We start from the raw sequence: 22196 nt of genomic DNA, 5'->3' as shown, positions 1-22196 counted from the left end.
TTCGAAGTTGACGCCGAATACTCCGCGAAGGTCACGGGGGGATGCCCGATGAAGACGCGACGATCGCGGAAGCGGCCCCCTGAGGCACGTCTCGTGTGGAAGTTTTTTTCGCGCGAGTGCACAAGCAACACCATGACTCGCGAAATCTCCAATCAGAGGGACTGACTCGACGAGTGGTCAAGCGGACAATGCTGTGCCTCATTGAAACATGACACTGACGTCTGCTCAGTTCACAGGAGGTCGGGGATCAGCCGAACCTCAGCGTCTCGCCGCGATGCGAATGGTGCGGGACTCCGTCACAGATCATGTGATCTTCTGCGGCACAGCGATGATCTCTGTTCAAAGCAAAGCATCTGCCTTGTCCCTGATCACTCACGGAGGGCCAACGTCTCGTACTGCGCGTGTCGCGTCGAGCGAAGGCGATAAACGTACTTCTGCTCGTATTGTCATCCATTGATATTCGCTGTGTCTTCAATCTTCCACGCCTGGTGGTCTCTTATATTTCTCTTAATAATACTCCGAGGGGAAGCCTAGGAGGATGTCAAACCTGTGAGCGGATGGTTTGACATTTCTTGATGGCGGATGGAACTCGACATCTTCGGCTTCTACCGTTGGCAAAGGGAGGAGAGCCGGGACGTGGCTCTGATGCAGAACGAATTTTTTGCTCCCGAGTCACGAGCTCCTCAGATCCGTTTGTACTCTTGGGAATATCCCGACTGGCGACGTGAGCCTTCGACAGGCTTCCTCCCGTCCATGTTGCTCCCTCTTACTCGATGGATCAACCGATCCCTGTGATTGATAAGATGAGGGCTCCCTCTTAGGCGACCGTGCCAGTCAGCTGTCTCCGTTCTCGCGCGAGCTGTGATGGACAACGGCCTCGCCCTGATAAGGAGTTCCGAGTGGGGGAAAAGCGAGGGGTTCTTGCTGATGGTGTATGCGGTGGGGTAGAGCAATTTTCAGTCACGAGACAACGTCAACGACTGAGTCCGTTTTGTCGAAAAACGAGGAATAAGTTGATCCATCGGGACTCGTCGATGGAGAAATACCAAGACCTTCAAAGCGTCCTACGTCGCGCTTGACGAGTGAAGCTTCGAGCATCATCAGAGGCACTGCGCTGGACTGAATCACCGCGGGCGGGTGATCAAGCGATCGGGCTGGTTCCGAATAGCGTCTGAGTTCCTTGCCGGACACGTCGCGCGTCGATCGGCTGGCCAATGCTGTCACTCGCCGACGGCGGCACTCTCATCCGCAATGATTGCACTCCTCCTCGTGGATACGACGGACTACACCGTGCAAAAGCACCGCGGATACTAAAATCATTCTTCGCATGGACATGGAGGAATTTTCCCATGGAAGGGATAAGCTGTGAAGAGAAGTCGTCCACTCGACAGATTTCCGCGAACACTCCATCGATGGGAATCGTTCCGGAGGAGTAGAGTACCGGCCGAAATGCTTCAGATACCTTTGGATACATTCTTCACTGCTTTGGAGAACCATTTATTTGCTTTCATTTGTACAAATTCACTTTGCAAAGGGAGGGATCCACCCTTCTCAGTTAGCGGCCTACTTAGCTCGGAAGCGCGCAGCGTGCTCGAAAACTCAGCCCATGTGAGCGGATTTTCGGAAAGCATGGAATCAGTCAGTCATTCGAGAGCGACTATAGGAATGGAGACACCATATCAGGACGATCAAGGTCACGAGAATTTTCTGTAAGTTCTGCACGTATAGTTGATCGTGATTCGGGTGATATCGCATACAAGAGCCGAACCACGGAACCGGATAATTATTCGACTATTGCGGGCCAAGTTAGAAGTCTACACCTCTCGAGGCTTTGAGGTTTTGATTACCTACCTCCAATTAAAAATATCGGCTCAACTATGAACAAATCCATGTTCCACAAGTGAGGCGCTCGTGATTCACAGGGGAGGTTGATAAGATTCTTCTTTATTCATACTCCAGGCGCTATCTACTCGCACGGAGCGTTCTCACTTAAGCTTTTGAACAACAACAGCACCCATTAGTTTCTCTTCTTCTACGGTTTTCTGCCCATCTTCCAGTTCCCGGTTCGGGAACGTAGTCATTAGAATAAAAGTAGACGCCGCATACTGAGGCCTCGCTGTCACGATGTATTGCCTGGGAGAGTGGAAGCGATCAATCAGCTATCGGAAGCCTCAGAGAATACCCTAGAGTGTAGAGATAGAAATATGTGGTCATTTTGGATGCTCCATCCGTAGCCTAAGACTCACCTCAGATCGTTGACGGTATTGGAATGGTTCACCTTGGCGATGAGACGGCTGCCGTCCGCCAGACGGATCTGGACGTTGGTCGCTGGCTTGCTCGGATCGAATTTTATCGCTTGGGACGCCTGCTCCTCGCAGGCTTTCGGATCCTCTGGAGGTGATCCTGAAGGCACAACTGGCGGTTCGATATTACCCAGGCGATGTCCTTCGCCTACGAACGCAACGACCACTTTCTTTGGAGCCACGTATTCTTCGTGATGGCGATCTCTGAGATCGACATTGACCTCACCGCCCTGGGCTAAGCTGACCAGTTCGGCTGGGATTACGCTTTTCTTGATCGAATCGATGAACTCTTGGCCTTCCGGTGTATCGTATCGCCGGAGAGGTCCATCGTCGATTGAGAACCCATTGCTCCAGAGGTTGACCGTCATCGATCTCAGTGGGGACACGCGACTCGTTGTCGCACGGGATGCACTCTCCGGCGTGTCCTCGGTGCCGAGCCGGAAGCCGGTCCCAGAGAAAGCCGGCGCGGCTCGAGATTCCGGTTCGGCATCGGCGGCGGTGGCTCCATGCGCCTTCGCCTGGTCGAAAACGCTCTGCACCAAGTCGTCGGCGTTGATCTTCTTCCGTCCGGGCGGACCGACAACCTGTTGTCCACTGTGCTCAGAGCCTCCGGCGAAGAATCGCTGACCTTCTTCATCACTGTCAGACCCGTCGTTCTTGTTCAGATCGCGGAATGTGAACATTCTGAGAGTGAAAACACGTAATTTCAGTATTGCGAAGCGAAGAAGAAAACGGAACCCGAGGGAGAGGCTTCAAGTTGTCACGAACATCACTCACCGAGACATTGCGGAAGGTTCGCCGGATGCTTTTTCAACCGGATCGGCTTTCGGAAAAGGCGGTATGGGGGGAGGTTCAGCACTCGGAGAGTCCCCGGCAGCGGAGCCAGCTGGAGGGTCTTCGTAAAACGAGGATAGAGCCAACTGCAAGATCACAATTATGACAACACCGCCCGCATCTAAGAAGTATCGATCTCGAATGACAATATTATGGTCGGGAGAGAAGAGAGGAATATCGATTCCGTCGTCGTTGTGTCGTTGTCATACACGAACGATGAGATTTCCCCGCTCTGGTTTCATATGAAAAAAAATTCCGGAGGGGACACGTCACGCTCTTGAACCCCTTCTCATATTCATCGTCATCGTGACCGGTAGTCGCGAACAGAGCGGAATCAGGCATGCAATGCACGTGAAGGCTTCCGCAGCTGCGGCTCGGAATACGCGTCCGTTCGTTTGGCGATGAGGATTAGACTCCGGGTAGAATAGATAGTTCGAGAAGTTCGCTCAAGAGCCGCTCGTGTGTGTCATCAGGAGAAATTGGGGAAGTCCGGTTTCGGAAACACAAAAAAAAGCGGAAAAAGTCGAGTCATCGTACGTTGCGGGGTGTTCAGTCGGCGACTCCGCGAAAGAGCCAACGGAAGAAGCACTCTAATTAACGAACCTCCAAATCCCAGTTGGCTGAGTCCAAACAGAACTTCGCACGATTACTTTCCACACCGGTAACGTCTATGAAGTATTGAATCAGCTCGTCCACTGCTGAGCTGTTTGAAGACATCATGTTGTTCGTTTCCGATTCGAGCAGACGACACGGAGCGAGGACATTTGACACGCTGACGGGATAGAGAGTCTATTCTTGGATTGCTGTGAAGCGGGCTCCCTCATTCGCTGGCCTGCAAAGCATGATCTGCTCGCGCGTCAAATCGCATTTCCGGAACACCCTCCAAATGAGGAAGCACATATGGATTCGACCTATTCCCTTGGTCCCGAAGAGAAGCATCTACTTTCGTGATCATTAGTCGGATGGAGGTTCCCAGGTTCCAACGGATTGAACACCACGGCAATGACGTCCGCTCACCGAGGCGCAAAGCCGAATCCTGTTGATCCGGATCTTGTCGAAAGAGTCTTACTCCCAGGAGAATCCAGGAAGTTCCAGTAGACAGCTCTCACTCAGTCAGTGAATGAATCTCGGGGCTGGCTCACTTCTACGTAGGCCGGGTTCGCGTCGCGCCGGGAAAGACGCGGCATAGACCTTTGGTGATTGATTTGAGCGCTCACCTGGCTAGGATCTCGCCGCTCCACATCTTTCAATATCTCTTTGCTCTGGATCCTCACATTCAGGACCAATGATTGGATTTAGAGCTCCGCGTTCGAACATGGGTGCACATATTTAGCAGCCTCCCTGGAAAGCCGGTTTGAGACGCTCCGCGCCGTAGCACCGCGCGGATGAGCTTGGGTCACAACGCGTGGTTGAGGCAAGGTTCCGGTCTCTCTGGATAGGTGTCATGACTTCTTCAGTCCTTTGGACGGCGATCGAGAGGTCCGAACTCCGAATTTCCCATCGAGGGTCGATTCGCTCCACCCCTCTCCCCGAAGCCTTCTTCCCCCTTCCCTCTCCCATCGGTATGAAAACATTGGCTAACAACAACAGAATGTGGCGGCGAGTTTCCAATGATGAGCTCGGAATATCCGTGGCTTAATCAATTTCCTGGACAGTGACCGTGGAAGTCAGTTCCCACCAGGGAATCTCTCGCTGAGTTTCATCGACTTCACCAAAACATGAGTAACATCTACATTCAAGAGCCGCCGACAAACGGCAAGGCGAGTGTTCCATTTTTGCTGGATCTGTCATCCAATAAGCTCTGACTCCAGCGTTGGCGGATCTCGGAGAGGAAAGATCCGAAACAGCATCCTCGACGATTATATACGTCGTCCTAAAGTTCACTTCTTCCCCGCCAGGTCATCATTCACACGACAGTTGGAGCCATCGATATCGAGCTATGGACGAAAGAAGCGCCGAAAGCCTGCCGGAACTTCGTTCAATTAGCTTTGGAAGGCTACTACGAAGGAACTATCTTCCATCGAGTGATCAAAGGGATGTGCGTTCAAGGCGGCGACCCCACGGGAACGGGGGAAGGCGGCGAAAGCATCTACGGGAAACCTTTCAAGGTTCGTTGGTCGATCGGCCCTAGTATTCGAATCCTCGACTTCCCTCATTGTCTCGAATCCTAACTGACCTCATGTGGGACCTTATGGCGAGGGATTTCCCCTCGCTGACATCCAGTCACCCGGTAGTTATTCCCCCTTTTCCATCCATGTGTTTTTGACTCCAGGATGAGATCCATTCGAGATTGAGATTCGTCAGGCGCGGCCTGGTAGCCATGGCTTCAGGCGGGAAAAACGATAACACGTCTCAGTTCTTCTTCACCTTCGGTCCCACGCCGCATCTCCAGGGGAAGCACACAATTTTCGGAAAGGTTCGTATCGCAAGTCGCGGTGGAGATTACTGATCACTTGAACACATTCTCGTTGAGGCCCCACCCTCGGGCCTTGCACAGAAAATATTTTCACTTCCCAAAGGTCGCCGGTGATACCATATACAACATGATGAAGCTCGAAGAAGGTGATGTGGACGAGGATGATCGACCCGAGTTCCCGCAGAAAATCACCGGCGTCGAGGTCGTTGATAATCCTTTCCCGGATGTCGTACCACGCAAAAAACTCATCGAGAAGTCCGAGAACGACTCGAAACCTAAGAAAGAAGCCGGCAGAAAGTGAGTCGAGCCCGGAGGTGGAGTGGTTCAATATACGATTTCGAGTACCAAAATTATGCATTTGCCCCTAGCAGGAACCTCTTCGTTCGGTATTGATCTGCCCATAGCGCTGTTACACTTTTGAAAATTTTCCGTATCCTTATTTGCAGGGACTTCAAGCTGTTGTCGTTCGGGGATGAGGCCGAAGAGGAAGACGACGAGCTGTCTGAAATCAACGAAAAACAGTTCCGGGGGAAAAGTAAAAGCAGTCACGATCTTCTGAAAGACGACAAAACCCTCAGTTCGGAGGCTGCCGTCGAGGTGACATCGCAGAAAGATGGCTCCACGAGCGGTGAGATTGATGAGAAATTCCTTCTGCTCTTGCAAGCTCTACCTACCGGCTCGACTTCTAGTGGACCGGAATCTCGCCATGATCGGTGTGGGAGATCAATAATCGAAATTCAAAACTTATTCCAGCCAAAGACGGTATAAAGGGTAAAGTTGATCGCATCAGGGAGAAGCTCGAAAGCAGAGGCTCAAAATCCGAGTCCGGCAAAGACAAAGCAGGCACGAAGTCGAAGTCCGCGAAAGATTCCGATTGCAGCAGCGGAGATGAGAGAGATATTCACGTGGATAATTATTTCGAGGAGGAGAGGAAGCGGAAGCGGCAAAAAGAAGCGTGAGTGAGAGGAAGTCGCATATTCTGATTGGGGTTGCACCAAATCTACCGCGCGCTTGTAATGTAGTTTTTTCTGACCTTTCTGAATGCGGGCCGGACCTAAAATCTCCTATCCAGAGCAACAAGTGTGTTTCGTTTTCAGTGAAGAGCACCGTAAAGAGTATAAGCAGCTGAGGAAAGAAATGAAAGGAGACACCCAGCAGAAAAATGCCAAAACCGAGGCCACAGATGATCCGAACTCCTCCAAGGACCCGGGTAAGACTTAACGCCCGATCACCTCTGTTTTACGTCGTCTGCTCATACCGGCGTTTGACGAAATCATAGCTTTGGACGGCGCCTCTTGTCGGATAGGTGAATGAGTGAATGATTTGCTTCATTTCGGTAGATATCGCAAGAAACGACATGTTGGCCTCCTTCTACGCTGAACAGAGTGCGTACAGCAAAACTACGACTGTAAATTTGAAGAAAGCTGGGCAATCTAGTCGGGAAGCGCAGACGCTGGCGATGCTCAAGAAGTTCAGGGCTCGTGCCGAAAAATCAAAAGAAGGAGCGTCCGACGACGCAGAAGATTGGTATGTGAGATTCCTGCTCGAAAGATTCTATCCTCGCCCATACCACATTCCTCTGATTCATGTTCCCCCCAGGCTCAATCATGAACTTCGCTTCGAGGATCAGGGTCCAATCCTTGCTAAAGATGCCTCGACGCAGAAAGAGGACATGTACGATATCACCGATCCACGACATCCACTGAACGCGCGGAAAAGGCAGAAGCCAGGACACAGTGATCGACATCGAAGCCGAAGATGAGATCCTCTCGGCTGAGAGGACTAGAGAGGATTTCCTCAGCGTACCATATGTATATTAGCGGGAAGCGGGAAAAAAATACACTCCTCCCAAAGACCGGAGCTTTGCACTCATTTCGTAGCGGATCCTGGCGGCTTTCAAGAATCAGCTCAGACGTTTGCGGAGTCTACGTATGGGACATCACCTCTCCGGGTACACCCCGACTCCCTCGGAAAGAAGAAGAGCATAAATCCGGTGACGTTCGCAGAATCATGAACTTGACTTCGCATTCGTGGCCCGGGGAAGTTCCAGCGATTCTTGTCCATTTAAACCACCCGCGCGGACCTTGGTCTCACGATTGCATGACTGCATCTTTTTGCACCGAAGAACGAGATCCATTGAATTACTCGCTCTATTTCTCAAGATGTTGATTTGAGGTTTTATTTAGTTTTCGAGGAACATCCGATTCCGTTTCTTGAACCGACAACATCGGAACACTTCTCTAGCACCCACATAGAATCTGCATCTAAAACAGATAAGAGGAAGATACAGAATTCGATCACCGCAAGTCCGCGGCGCCGCGCTGTAGGGACATTTTCTAGAAGCAAACGCAATTATAAGATCGCGGATCCACGAAGGTATCTGCCATCACCTCAATCCCTGAGGACAAAACCTTGCCCTATCACAGACTTATTCACAGTGCAGATCACGCTTCTTTTTTTTTAATCCATTTGGTACTTGTACACGTCGATCCCGACCGATATTCACAGGCCGATGAATTCTTCGCGAAGAGAACACCAGTCGCTTCGGCAGCTTCCGCAACGCTGTAATCATCATCGGTTCGAATAAGATCCACCCTCGAACAAGTGAACTAACAACTTGAGTATACTTAACAACGATGGGAGCACGGTCGCCGCCATTGTGAAATAAAGGTACATCGAATACGGGGTATATTAACGCTTCTCCTCTAATACAAACTGACTGAGCAGCAATCGCGGAGAAAAACGATTTACATTAGTCCGAAAACCGGTCTCTCGATTCTCACGCGAAGGCTGTTCTCGCATAACAACGGTAACAGTACTCGAGCATCGAGCTCATAGTCGTAGAATAGTCATTTTTACGTGATACATCATTTTCGTATCATATGCTTCCGGATGTTCGTTCCCGAATCCTGGAAGAATCTCCAGGAAAAGGATTGTGTACACTTCACTTCCGTGTTGAGTTATATACAGTCGATTTTCCTAAAGGTCGAACGCCTCCTCATTCCCTCAAACGGACGTCACCGTACAGTAGGTCGCGGGTCCGAGCACGTGCTTGTCAAGGTCGGAGAACAGGTCCTTCTGTCGCTCGCTTTGTTCATTGACCCTTTTTCGATCGGCGCTGGTGATCGTTGCGAATCTCTTGGTATTCCGCAACCGCCGGCGAGGCTGGGGCGTGTGAGCTTGACGGTCTTCTGCAGAATCGGAAAATCTTAGGACGCGAGCCCATTGAAGAGATCTCCACGGACTAAGACGAGCTCAACGAATACTCTTTCAGAGAATTTTCTACTCACCGCTGTACAAATTATCGAAGCTGCGACTGGGTGAATTAGAGTAGAGGAAAGGCTCTTTGTGGATGGACCAATGTCTGGAAACCTCATTTGAGCCTGGATAAATCAGTAATCGCTTTAGATACCAGGGACAATAGCTGAACATTGGGTAGCTCTATGAATTCGAGTCGGACTCATGCTCCGGCATCCGAGGAATTTGTGGCCTGAGGCTTTTTCCCTATATACTCACTCGAGCTGTATCCAGAACTGGACGAGGAACAGGATTGAGAAACGTTGAGGGTGTTTCGTTGGTAGAAAAGTATGTAAGCATCTTTGGTGATCAAATAACTTTCGTCCGTTACTGTGGTCACGGAGGCATCATCATAGTGGTACCACAAACCGTTCACGGGATTCTTGCAAAAAGCTGGAAATATCGAATCTGTCAGGACCCTGTCACCCGGATGTATTTCTCGCCACCTGTATGAGGGGACATATAATCCCAATTGGCAAGAGAAAAGAAGCTCACCAGTGTAGTGACCGCCTTGCATTGTACCGTGGTGATTGCAGACGGCATAGAGATCGTATACGAGGTTGTTCGGATTTCGAGGATCGACGTTTCTCAACGGAGACCTCTGTGACGAATTATTCCACGGCGACCACGTTGACACGGTGTCCTTCTCGCGTTCTCTTGAGAGATCAGGACTTTCACCACGCTGAGCCGTGAATCGAGATAGATCGAGGCCTGACGTTGGAAAGTCGACCAGGAAGTAAATTTTCGATCTCTCCTGATTCACTTGCTTGAAGCGCTTCAGATGGATAACCAAAATATCTGGGCTTGTCCATAAGTCCAGCTTGGACAGGACCTGTTGCCGGCGCTCGCATGTCGGACAGAGCCAGGCCTCTTCGGCCTCCAGCTGAAATCAAGATTTGTCCCACATGAGAACCTGGTCCCCGACGAGGAATAGTGATCTCCTTGCTCGAATACGGAACGAGAGAACAGAGCTCGATTCCGAAACAATGGCTCTTCACCCGTACGCAAACTCATAACGAACGTCAACCGAAGTCGTAAAAATGCAGTATTGCCGCCGCCTATCCCGAGTTCGGAATCTGACGTCCCTGATAACTACTCACCAATTCCTCGCTGAAATAGGCGTTGAGGCAATCGTTGAGGTCCACGGGCACGGTTGTTTCACCGTCAAGCTCATCGAGACCTCCAAGGCTCTCGTCACGGAGGGGACCCGGGGGTTCGAGCACCTTGGAGACGATCAACTCGTCCCGCCACTCGACGAGAAGGCGGAGGTGCTTCGCGATCGACGGATACTGTACTTTGCTCACAGCCGTTATATGCTCTACGGGATCCGTATAGAGAGGTAGATCATCGCTCGCGCGAATCTCATTCCTCTCGGGCAACATATCCGCGCAGAGGATGGAGAAACTTTGAGACGGGAATTCAGGTACAATAGGCCTTTCATTGAAGCCGTCGACCTCGTTGGCCTCCTCGCAGAAAAGATCCGACATCGTATCGAGCATCAACAATCTCAAATCTTTGAAACCGATATCTCGACGAACTTGGATAACGTACGGTTCTCCGAAGAGACCCTCGACTGGAGTTCGGTTGTGCCTGGGGAGAGAAGTCAAATATCAAACACTCATGTCTATCGAGACCCGGACGCCGGGTCGCCAGATGAAATCGCTCGGAGCCCTAGAGGTCCCCCGGGCGCACATTCTATGGTCGAACAGCAACCTACCAAATGATCATGATATGTTCGCCGTGCTCGTTGGTCTTCTTTGGTTTCGGTGTTTCCAGGCATGTGACAAACTTCGAGTTGCCTCTCGTCTTGAGGTCTTCCAAGAGCGAATTTATGGAGTCGGTATCGGCGTAAACGCTCCCGAATCCTCCTTCGGTATCCGGGAGCATTTGTAGGAACAGCAAGTGCTTCGGCGGTATCCTACACTTTTCAGAAACTTTTTCTCGAAGGTCTCGTATCGTGGAATCGTCGAATAACTCGACCGCAAACTCGATCTGGCGAAGAAGGGAGGTCCAGTCAGAATATCTGAGCCGTGATCAGGATCATGAGAGTCGGAAAATCGCTGAATCGCATCGCGCATCGATTGTACCAGCTCGACAACATACCTGACGGTTCTCTCCCGTCAATCCGACTAGATGAACCGGCACGAGTTTCTTGAGCTTCTGCGGAATCGGCAAGCTGAGGCAAACGTATGGGTCGAACGTTTTGCATTCCTTCCGACAGAGTGGACAGGTTAAGGTCAATTTGAATTGTCCTTGGAATAGTCTCTGGACGAACGACACATTGCATCGCACATGGCTTTCGAGAGCTCGTTTCGCCAGGAATTCGTCCGGTTTGCCGAAGGTACCCTAGAAGATAAAATTTCAGCGATTGATTTATTTATATCTCCGCGGAACAAAGCTCGGACGAAAAATCTTCTCGGCATTCGCTCAATAAACATATCCTATGGCACCGACTCCGATTGCTGACGGATTCCGCCCGTCGAGAAGAGCCAACAATTCACCTAGATAATCTATCTGAACGAGGGATTCGTTCGACTGAAAAAGAACGAGCTCAAGCAACACGGGGAGAGCTGATTGACTAGCGAGCTCGTGACGAAGAGGCTTTGATTATTATTCTAGAAATTCGAGCGGAGGGAATTTTTCCCAGAGAGCATCCCATTCCATGATTCTGTTCTCAGCCTCCGTTTTTGGTCTACCTATATCCAAGACGAACGGCTCGATTTCCAGGAGTTTAGTGGTTTGAGGAGTTTGGAATACGCGACGAATGAACAGATGGCGATAAGCAAGAGTCATTCCACTCATTCACGTAAGGAGTCGTGGGTGACCGCTCAAGTTTTCCCCGCTGGGGAGGTCCCGAAATTGAGCATCATGTTAATCGATTCATCTATTAATTTTATGCACCCTCCATCTCTCTTGGAGTTTCAGCGTCTTCTATACGGTCATCTTCTTCCGACTTTCGTTTCCTCGAAGACGCAATCACGGAGAAAAATTCATTCGCAGTCAGAGGGCTCTCCCGTCGGGAATCTTCCACTGGGCTCTGCGCGCCTCACACCTGTACGAGAACCCCGCCACGTGAAGTCATTCAGGGCGGATGACCGATCCAGTCTGGGGAAGGACTCTCCAAGCCGAGCCTTAGCTAAAGCGGTTTCCATCATGAGAATCGATCGATGGAAACATCTATTTCGCGCAGCCCGGCGCTCATGCCGCACGGCCCGACTGACGGAGCTACAGCCGTCGACCGTCTGGAATCGTGACGAATTCAAGGACGTTCACAACATTGTGACGTCGTCCGGAAAGCGTCATTGGCCACAGCGCTGCCTGTCTTTCTCGAGAGTCCTTCGAGGGAGCTTGCTAGCCCAGATTCCAGGATGAGCTTCAGTCGCCGACGGAGGCAGCGAGGAGTTCTCGAAAATAACATCGAGATCTTCCCGTAGACTAAAAATGTGGGGACATTTCTGCGGAGGAGACTCGACGCTGACGAATAGAGCGACGACTGATTCGAAGGCCTCGTGAATATGAGTCCACTGACAAGAGTTAAGGAGAGCGGAAGGAATCTGTGTCGAGTGGCGGTATGCCGTCCCGTGGGAGGGTGATCCTTGCAAATTGTTTGGAAGCAAAGGTGAATCATCCACAGAACAACAAGAATTGCCCTATGCGCGCTGCTTCGACTCAAACAATGGGAGACAGCTTCCAGAGGCCCTAAGCGTTGTTGATATGACGTGAACAAAAGAGACAACCTGGATCGAAAGGTTTCAATGCCGGTCATGAAACAGCGATACGCAGAGTAGCCCTTTGGCTATCTCTGAGTGGAGACAGAGAACCCAGAACTAACTCCATGCGAATGCCGGGGGCATCTCTCTGGCATAAGGAGTATTTCCGCCAGATTCGGCCTTCCCGGTGAGACTTTATTTTGGAAACGTGACAGGTGGTTGGTGAATGATCGCGCGAAAAAGCATGAAACGCAATCCATCGGCCTGTGGATCCAGTGGAGCTTATGAAATTCCGCGTGGCAGTAATCGATCGCTCAACCGAGGAGCGATCTTGATTGATGGGGAACTCAGATAGTGACCGACAGACGATTCGCAACCCATCAATCGATCACAGAGCAGATAGATGGACCGAAGCATATTTTCGTACCCAGATATATTCAAATGAATTATTACGGCTCACGCATTGTCCATGCTTGGAATGGAAGGGGTGTCCGGCCGGCCGTGAGCTGCGAGAGCACGCATTATTTTCCCCGGAATGCCGCAAAGAATAAGTCCCTCCCGCTCCGAATTCCTTGGCTACGTCAATCCGCTCGAAGTCGGACCACGGGCAGTCTGGGCAGGTTTTTCGACCTCTTAAGCGCGCGTCTGCTAATCTATCAGACGAGACTCCATATAAATTTCCTCTGCATTAAGCAGACTCCATCAGACCAGAGTCGTCAGCATTCAAGTATACTCGAAGCTCTGAGCGTCCAGAGGTAAGATTCTACGACAGAGGCATAAACGGAGCGAAGGGAAGGTTCCTTGGAGATCGTCGGTCTGTACGCGGCGTCGAGTCTTGAGAATCTACCCCCAGTCGTGCGAATAGCGGACTTTTACGAAGTTATCCTCTCCGCTGACAGTACGTTCCCCCTGTTCAGTAGGGAAACAACCAATCTGTCGAGGACAGTCGGATCAACCTACATATATGTGCATAAATCGCTTGAACAGGAATTCCGACAAGTGACGCCGAATAATAATTTCCAGAGCACGGCCGTTTTCAGTGACCGTATTAGATGTTTACTACGGCCACATCACCCACTCATCGCCCGGCGTGGGTCGAACGTCCCAGACTTGCGGAATGGACCAGAAGATAAAATCTTGTTCCAGCAATCAAAAACGCGAATTCCCCTTCCAGTTGCTATTCTGGGAATGAGCATACAAATCAAATACGTCCACAATCTTCGGAAATTCCGTAAGGACTCCACTGTCCCCGCAGGAAGCGTATCAGTCCCGCTTGCGGTTCAGCAAGCATTTTCCCCCGTGGCCGCAGCCCTTCGCGGGTTCTGTGGAATCGTGACGGGCTTATCGTGTTGGAGTAAAACGGGGGAAGGAAAGTCCTGTGGTGTACTCCTCTCATATGTATAACCCGACTCAATCGTAAACCGCTCCCTCCATGCCGAAAGGCACAATGATCGAGGAATCGTCTGCGTATAGAGTGTTCCATCGAGTGCCGTCGTCATTGTCGACAGTCGAGTCCGGTGAGCCGTGACTTTGGTGGAATGTCAGTGAGGCAGCTAGTCAGCAAAGCATCCGAGCGGCCAGCTTGTCCCTTAGTCCGCACACAGTGAAAGCAATGAAGAGTTCTCGTGACTTTTGGTCTTATCCAATCCCGAAAACGTTTCCGGGTTCCCTCCTTCTCTTCCCTCCGATCGCCGGATGTTTCAAACAGACAACCATTTATGCGCCTTTCAACTCGCAACCAAAGCACAACAAAACAACATCGGCTCGGGCTGGTGGGAAAACGCTGGATCGGGTAGCCGACGATGAACTGGATCACATCAAAGCGTATCCGATGAGGATCTTCACCCTCAGCCGGAGGGACGACGCAACGTTGAGCCAGGGAATTTTCACTGCGCTTCTTTTTCGGGACCCGAAGCAGAGGTTTTGTTGAGGCCCTCGGCACACGCGAGGGCTGCTTGAGTCACTAGATCGAGAGCTCTGAGGGAAGCTAAACGACTCCCGCCGTCAGAAGGATAGCACACCGACGAGCGACCTACCACAGAAGTCGTTTCCATTCTCAGAAGTCATTGACGTTACTGAAGATTCGCTCTTTGGCGGGCGAGCACGCGAGGCTCGTCTGGTTGTCCATGGATTCGCGCGCGCTATACCGCCGACGGGCGCGCTTAACCGCCCGCCCGCCTGTGCGTTCGTTTGTTCAATTGTCCGATCTGTCTGTGAGCCTTCGTCATCATGATTTCCGTCAGTATGTAGCTCCATGCATCCATCCATCTATCTATCGTGTCGATGACCCGCCCACGACAATACAAAGCCGGCAGGCAGAGGCGCGAACAAGAGACTACTGCGGCTAACATTCCGACTGGATAAAACACCGGTAGTCATTCGTGAACTCGATTGGTTTCCCGCGTGAGTCTCTCATAATGGCTGATTCGGATCTGAGAGCCAAATATTGCAGACTCGCCACATCGGGTTGAAAAAACCGTACGCGGATAAATTGTCATACCGACGGATCGAGAGAGCATCCCGAAGAGAAGGAGGGGGATTGATCCAAAATAGCTACTCTATGATTCCAGCCCGAACACCCGACGTTCAAGCCCTTTTTCTAGGGATCACTCCCGAGCCGAAGTTATCCGTCTTGACTGTCTGGATCGGAGTCAGAGAGGACTCTGGTGGTGAATCCCAATTAGAGACCGATCGATTCGGCAGGTGAGTTACCTCGCTGGTTCCCGCGCGGGCGGGCGGACTCGTGCGGCGACAGAGCCGCCTCGCCGCCGGCTGACGAGGCATTCCAGGGCAGAGTCGGAAAAGAGGAGCACGGAACATTCATCCGCAGATCTGCATACATCGCCTGAACACGAAGATGCATCCGAGTGGGTAGCCAATTCCGTAGGCGGCGGTCCCAGCAGCGTACGTCGCGCGTCACAAGTCAGTCAAACAATTGGCGGAACAATTGCCCTTCAAAAAAACCGAACTCCACCGCTGCTAAACGCTCCGCCGCATCGCGTCGTTTGACCCGAGTATCGTTTTTCGTGACGAGAGCTCGAATTCCGAGAACGCTGCCCCCCGATTTGGTCTTGTACGTAGATGAAACCTCCCAACATCGAAATGCTGATTGAACGGGATGTGCCACGAGTAATTTCCTAGTTTGGTGTAGACTGGTGGGGATCATCGACTCGGTGCGACTCTGATCGATTCCTGTCCCAGATGGTCGTGATAAATCGCAGAGCTTTCCGGTGGAACTATCAATATCCGATCGTGGCATCCAGAATATATGGCTCACTAGATGATGATGATGACGACGACAATGACGAGTCAATATATTCGGCACACAATGACCCACCGCGAGGCATCATCATCCAGAGCATTACATAACAGTTAAAGAGGATCCCGCCGATATTTAGGTCTCGATGCCGACCACAGTCTAAGGGTGTTTGTGTTTTCCAATCACGAAGGAGCTAAAATGCCAGCTCGGAAACGAACGAAATAGCTTCCCACGTCCACTCGTCGCTGATTCTCGAAATTTCAAACCACAGACCGATTCCAAACACATAGCTGATTCTTCCTGTGCCCTGAATGATATCATCGATAACTAGGAAGCGAGCACCAAAGCATTCGATGACTAATTTATGACTTACTTTGCTATCGAGCTTCTTATACTTCGTCTTGTTGGCTCTGTTCAGGTCTTCGTGCACTTTGTCCAAGAGCCAAATCAGAAATTCCTGAGCGTCGTGCTGTTCTGATCCTTGGTACTGCGGTCCGTACTTGCCGACGAGTGTTTTAAATCTGCGTACGGGTCGGATATTTTCATCAAAATATGAGATACTCGGTATGCGCTCCTTCGAAAGCTCCCGTCAGGAGCTATGCTCTCGGATCGCGAGCTTTCGGATAGGTCCACGGAGCCTGGCTCAGGAAAATATCCCAGAAGCCATACCGGGAGAGAACAGAACCGTACTCACTTTGCACTGATATCAGGATACATTGTACTGCTCCATAGACTTTTGATAAGAAGAGCTAGCTGCTCGGTGACCTCTCCCTTGGTCCCGTACTTTTTGCGATTCGATTTTTTCGAGTAAAGCAAATCCACTTGATAACGGTTCAAGACAAAGTACTCGGCGAACGTGTCTGTGTTTGAAAGGCACTGCACAATTGAGTTGAGATAGCACGTGTTTCCGTGGTTCTTCATTCCGATGAGTCCCACTGGTGGGTTTTCATCGATGGGCTGAAATTGGAGCAAAATTGGTGGCTGAGTCAGTATGTGGAGGATCGTTTCCTTTGCCCGAGCCCTCAAGTCCTCGCTAGAAGTTTCAGACAATCCTGAACTGGATGACACTCATCCCCCGGAAACGAAAACCCAGATTCGGCGGTTCTTTCGCCCGGAAAAGTACTCAGAGAGGGCGATCGGCGTCGCCGTACCGAATGGGAGAAGCTCCCGCTCCACGAGCTCGTACGTGTACGTGGGTTTGATTGTGTGTTGAGTGAAAAGTCCTCGATGACCCTCTGACTGAGACGGTACGCGCGTTCGACGTCAAGTAATTCCGGTGTTTCCATGCAGACTGTTTGCGACCTGACACTCCCGCCTCGGACCAATGAAAATTCCTCCGAGTCTATCTCACCACTAAGTGATCTGAATGCGGTCTGAACGATGTGTGTGGCGCACGCGAGTCTAGACAGGCACGTCTTTGGAAGCGCATCGGAGCGTTCTTTCGGCTAGGACCATGATTTCGCTATCTCCGACAATCACTCGATTTCTCTTCTCTGATTTCTAGGGCTAGGGAATCGAGAATTCTACCGTCTCATCGAGGGGAGAAGATCCACGTCTTCGAATGGATCGACAATCAGAACATCCCAAAAGGAGGACCTTAAGCCCGGCGTCAACCTCATTCAGCCTGAGTACGGCAACGAAACCGATCGGAAAATTTGGGGACCACGCCATGGCTTTTCGCACGGAAATTTCTACTCGGATCGAGCTAAATGGTTGAGGGCTTCCTCGCACCTGTCCCGGAAATCCCACATGGGCGCCTCACCGAAGGGTCCGGGCGAAAGATTAAGACCTTGATTAGAGTGTCGAGTTCAGAACACGGATCGAAATCAGATTGAGCGCCGCTAGTTTTTTTTCTCTGTTCGCCAACGCAGCGGTGGTTGAGGACACGCCGAGGCAGCCGCCGACGATGCTGGTGGTGGTCGACTCGCCGGCCGAGATTCACAGCACGGCGTAACAACACGTCGATTTGAAAAGCTGCGGTTTCCATCCAGCCAGCTCTTTTGTCGATGTGTTTTGATATCGGCGGTCAATCCAGGAGACCAGCAACGCTGTCTGCCCGGCCAGTTATCCAGTCAGCCTGTCCTTCGGACGTCGTGCTATGCGAATCGGAGCCGCTTCGCTTCATCTGACAAGTCCATTCTATGCAGAGGGAGGAGCACTGACTCTTGCGGGACGACGGCTGCGCCGGACTGCAAGCCACTTGCTCTGGCGGAGCATGTGGGAATTTGCCCGGGAATAGCACAGCGGAGAGGAGACAGAAACCAGGATGGCAGCTGTTCGAGCATCATGTCACCGGGGGAAATATCTTCTGCCGCAACCAATCTTCCCGGGAATTCTGCTCTCTGGAGCGGAAAAACAGAAGAGCGGAAGAGCTAATGCATCACCCGAGCTCCGATGGGACTCAAGTCCTCGGTGATTTCACAATAAAATCGTGGGCAAGCACGAAAGCGTTTCTTCCGCGTCGAAGTGGAAGTAAGGGTCCTCTGACGCAGGGTCAAGTGTGGTATTCATTGAGGAATTCCCCTAAGAGCGACATATTCCCCGGAGATTCACCGAAGGGCCTCGGAGGCCGATCGGTCCGATAATTTTCACTGGAAAGCGAGACGGATACCGAAAAAGTGGCCCGAATTACTCACCTTATCGTAGTCGCAGGCTTCATCGTTGCGAGCCCGGCTGAGATCGGTGTGACTCAGACTGATGTTCTTCTTTGCTGTTCGCTTGACAGAAAAGGATCTGACGATTGAGCTGAGGAAGGATTTCCTCTCCGTGCTCCTAGAAGCTCGGGCGGAATTCGGCGACTGATGAACGGGCGACGTGCTGTTCTCCAACGACGTATATTTGACGGATCGTCCGTTGCTGCTTTTTATCCGGGGAAATCTGAAACGTCGACAATAACTCAATCGCTTGCTTATGCGACCGATTTTTGTTTTTCTGACAAAGCTCCAGGGAGGTGGGCGGCGCGGACACAGACAACACGGCCGACTGCCAACTCTAAGTAATTCGAGCCGAAGGTCGTCTACGACTGGGACTGTAAGGAGCTCGACTTCCACGTCTGCACTGAGGCAGAGCAAGAAGTCGCTACGTGAGACCTGCCCATCAAGTGACGATGATATATGTGTGTCGAAGGTTGTGGCATTCCTCACGGAGAGAGTCCTAGACTTACGGAACGACGGAACGTGTCTCTGAGCTCAGGACCGGGGCCGAAGCCCAGGATTCTGATCTCTCGACGGAGGGGTCACCAACTGGTCGAAATCACAGTTGTCAGACAGCAACATATTGTACATCGAGCACAAGTAGAGTACAACATATTGTCTCGCAGAGCTGGTGTTTTTGTTCGCCACCGCGACCAAAAAAACAACGAAGGGGAGTCGCTGAACATTCGTCGATGACCCACGAGCAGCTTACCTATATCGATACCCGATGCCTGAATTTGTTCCAGTGTGCTCGGGTTGACTGTCGCTATCTGGGAGGAATGTAAAAGGACCACGTACCTGGGTAAGGTGAATATGCCTCTGTCCCGTGGGGAGTTCTGCCGACGTCCCGATCTGTCTTCGTCGACGAGATCCCTCTCACTTGCGGATCTCCTGTGGATCGAGGTGCCGATTCCATCTCCTCCGCCTAATCCGCCATTCGAAGGCGTTGACGCTGTGCTTGCCGACATGTGGACACAGTGCTGGTCTCGTCGTCAACAAGGATATTCCCTAGCAGCAATAGATCCACCTGTAACAATCAAGCCACGCTCTAGAACCCGTTCCATCGTCGAGCAAAAAATCACTACAGAGCTCCGAAATTGAAATTCATGAGATTATCCGCGACCGACACCAACGTGCATTTTACGGTTCGCTGCCTCTCTATGTTTCGCGTTCGTACGTTTACAATGCTCTGACCGACGTTTTCAACGAACTGCCGACGGTGCGATATACACGACGCGTACTGCGGAACAAGAACCATCTATTGTTCGATGCTCTGCTAACACTTATGGAGCAGCTAGTGACAGAAGATTCTATCGTCGAATCGCGGACCGCGAGTCTTTGGCACCAGAGATTCAGGAACAGCAGAGCCCCGGAGTGGGAAGTGGACATTCTGGCCTCAGCTCATCGTTCCGCCCGCCCCCGAGGAAAAAATCGATCTGGTGAGCTGGAGTCGACTCCGGAGAGGTCATTGGCTCCACTGGTGAGAATTTCATATTCACCCGAGAATAAAAAGGGATCTAGAAGAGACACGTCAAGAGAACTTGACATATGACAGGAGAATTCTGGGTTCCGCGAGAGTTTTGGGACGCAGGACTCCTGACCTTGAGGGGTTCGACCGGGATCTTCTGCCCCAATAAGAACGGCCTCCAATTGATAATATTATACATACATTCTACGTGCGTAATAATATAATTTTGGTGATGATAATGATGAACTCGCGACTTGCTGCTTGGGCTCGGAATGAATCTCGTGGACGGGGGTCGACTTTAAACCTTCCTTGCGACACTGGAGAGGATTAGCTCATGGAGGCTGGGGAAGAGTCCCGAGAATCCATGCTCTCGGATGGAAATCTCTGCCTGACCAAAAGAGATTGGATCCCGATCGACTCCGCCGGGCTGCTGACGACGGAACGACCCCCATCCGACATACGTTAAACTCGGGGAATGCTCATCAGGGGCAAAAACTTCAGCAAGACTATCGGATCTCGGGGAAGAAACATCAACTCCAGTCGTCGAAAAAATGATATCTCACTGATCGAAGTTGACTCGAAACAGCTCGACTCTTATCGGTCCAATTCCGCGAATAAGGTATCGATGAAACCATAATTCGAATCGCGATTGAGAATCGCACTCAGCTCGGACAGAATCCCTCTGCGTCAGTACCGTAATCGGATATGCTGACACGATTCCCGAACTTGAGCCGCCGACTGTGATCGTAACAGTCCCAAAATGGAATCGGGAGCTTCGACCTGCCGGAATTCGAGTACAACAAAAAATCTTAAGCCTTCAGTCCCAAACCGGAACTCCGATGGGGACAGCTTCCCAGTGTCCACCGTACGAACAAGTATTATCCATTGTTTTCTCGCTGGCCGTCTTACTGGCTTGTAACGAGGCTGGCCAGCACTTGCCTAGGGCTGGTTCACAGCGCCTATACGTATACTACGAAAACCTTATCTCTGGGCGAAAGTTCGCAATCGAAGAAAGCCTTGTTTATTTATTTGAAAGCGCTATTCACACCCTCCATAATGACCGGAGCTAAGACGGGAGAAGTTCCCGCTCCCACAAGGTATGGAATCCCAGTCACGACGAGAGCGGGACCTAATGCGACGGAATCGCTTCGACTATTCGTTTTTCTCTTGTTTCGTCGATGTCAAGATGCTCGCTGCTGGGCCTACTGGAGAAACCTAGTGAACCAGCGGGAGACGGCGTAAACAAGGCGCCAAAGGAACCTCATCCCACCGAGCATGGAGCACACGACTTCTCAGAGGAGACACCTGTTCATTCGATTCACCCACTTCGGCACCATTTTCCGCGTCGTCGTTCGAAACGATCCTGCTTGGAGCTTTCTCGAGAGAGCATCGACAATTCCCGAGTTAGGCGATGGTGCGTTCGGAACGTATCCATTGCAAGCACTCACCTTCGATGGGGACGGGTATCTTTGCAACGAATCAACGACATCGGCGCCAGCGACAACGACATCACAATTATGGTTTTATCCGTTGTCTTCAGCAGAAATAGATTACGACATAACGTTCACCAGCTATTTCCGACACGATTGTAGAATACGCACAAACTTTGCTTCTGATGACGACGGGCACCAGCGAATGGTTCGTTCTCTTCACTCACTCCCTATGGGGCTACAGCAGCACACCACACACACCGTCGACACATACAAAATAAGAATTCATATTTACTAATACACTCACAAACGAAATTCCGCTGTACTTGACGGGCTTTCTAAGTCGGATTCCCGGGCTCAAGCGGCGCCAAATTCGAATCGAATCGTATTCGACAGCCGCCCGGAGCTCGACCGCAGAAAGTTGAGGCACAGGAGCCCATAAGCCAGCAGGAGACTCGACCGAACGAGGAATCGCACTAGGGATGCTCAGACTTCTCGAAAACCATGTGTCTGTACGACTCCCATAAAGTCTTTCTACCATTGACTACGTCTTGGACGGGGAAGCTCCAGCTGATAAAACGGCTTTGGCGGCCGTTCGGCGGCCGTCGACCGCTGCTCATGATCATCATCTGATACGGAGTCAGAGCTGCCACTGACGGCGGACGAATTGCGACGAGCAACTCCGGACGTGGAAGAAGAGCAACCTAGATTCTATCTTTGGCTCACGGCTCACACAGTCCGGTGAGTTGTCAACGAAACCGTTGGAACGCGATCTTCTTGCTCTAT

General features: G+C 51.3%; 3 protein-coding genes across 3 annotated transcripts; 1 reads left to right on the top strand and 2 right to left on the bottom strand.

Moving 5' to 3' along the window:
• Positions 1-1522: 1522 nt before the first annotated feature.
• LOC100904241 (NSFL1 cofactor p47) lies at positions 1523-3854 on the bottom strand. Its single transcript, XM_003746410.2, has 4 exons — positions 3741-3854; positions 3081-3223; positions 2247-2987; positions 1523-2133 (listed from the first exon to the last, which is right to left on the bottom strand). Exons 1-4 carry the CDS (start codon positions 3852-3854, stop codon positions 1986-1988), a joined length of 1146 nt encoding a protein of 381 aa, XP_003746458.1. The 3' UTR covers positions 1523-1985.
• A 986-nt stretch (positions 3855-4840) lies between these two features.
• On the top strand, positions 4841-7315 carry LOC100904099 (spliceosome-associated protein CWC27 homolog). The gene is given in 9 exon segments (XM_029112344.1): positions 4841-4897; positions 5036-5245; positions 5410-5553; positions 5657-5850; positions 6000-6181; positions 6307-6508; positions 6651-6799; positions 6894-7080; positions 7153-7315. Coding segments are annotated over 9 exon segments (1473 nt in total). The 5' UTR covers positions 4841-4855.
• A 386-nt stretch (positions 7316-7701) lies between these two features.
• LOC100903952 (ubiquitin carboxyl-terminal hydrolase 2) lies at positions 7702-21680 on the bottom strand. The gene is made up of 12 exons (XM_003746408.2): positions 21429-21680; positions 19311-19539; positions 18456-18696; positions 16514-16776; positions 16193-16340; positions 10954-11196; positions 10568-10842; positions 9951-10440; positions 9346-9733; positions 9070-9243; positions 8844-8936; positions 7702-8744 (listed from the first exon to the last, which is right to left on the bottom strand). The coding sequence occupies exons 2-12, from the start codon at positions 19478-19480 to the stop codon at positions 8560-8562; spliced, it is 2670 nt and encodes an 889-aa protein (XP_003746456.1). The 5' UTR covers positions 19481-19539; positions 21429-21680; the 3' UTR covers positions 7702-8559.
• Between the last annotated feature and the right edge of the window lie 516 nt (positions 21681-22196).

The sequence above is a fragment of the Galendromus occidentalis genome, unplaced genomic scaffold (assembly GCF_000255335.2).
Source record: "Galendromus occidentalis unplaced genomic scaffold, Mocc_1.1 scf7180000077496, whole genome shotgun sequence".
NCBI classification, from domain to species: Eukaryota; Metazoa; Arthropoda; class Arachnida; order Mesostigmata; family Phytoseiidae; genus Galendromus; species Galendromus occidentalis.
Note: the sequence above shows the minus strand (reverse complement) of the source record. Positions and strands in the feature narration are given on the sequence as shown.

Bases quoted from the DNA above. Each gene is read 5' to 3' on its own strand.
- LOC100904241 (XM_003746410.2), bottom strand. From the start codon at position 3,854: ATGTCTTCAAACAGCTCAGCAGTGGACGAGCTGATTCAATACTTCATA. The intron at 3,224-3,740 runs GTTCGTTAATTA...GTGATCTTGCAG, and splicing joins CAGCCAACTGGGATTTGGAG to TTGGCTCTATCCTCGTTTTA. The intron at 2,134-2,246 runs GTGAGTCTTAGG...CCACTCTCCCAG, and splicing joins AATACCGTCAACGATCTGAG to GCAATACATCGTGACAGCGA.
- LOC100903952 (XM_003746408.2), bottom strand. From the start codon at position 19,480: ATGTCGGCAAGCACAGCGTCAACGCCTTCGAATGGCGGATTAGGCGGA. The intron at 10,843-10,953 runs GTATGTTGTCGA...CTTCTTCGCCAG, and splicing joins TGACGGGAGAGAACCGTCAG to ATCGAGTTTGCGGTCGAGTT. The intron at 9,734-9,950 runs GTGAGTAGTTAT...TCTTGATTTCAG, and splicing joins CCTATTTCAGCGAGGAATTG to CTGGAGGCCGAAGAGGCCTG.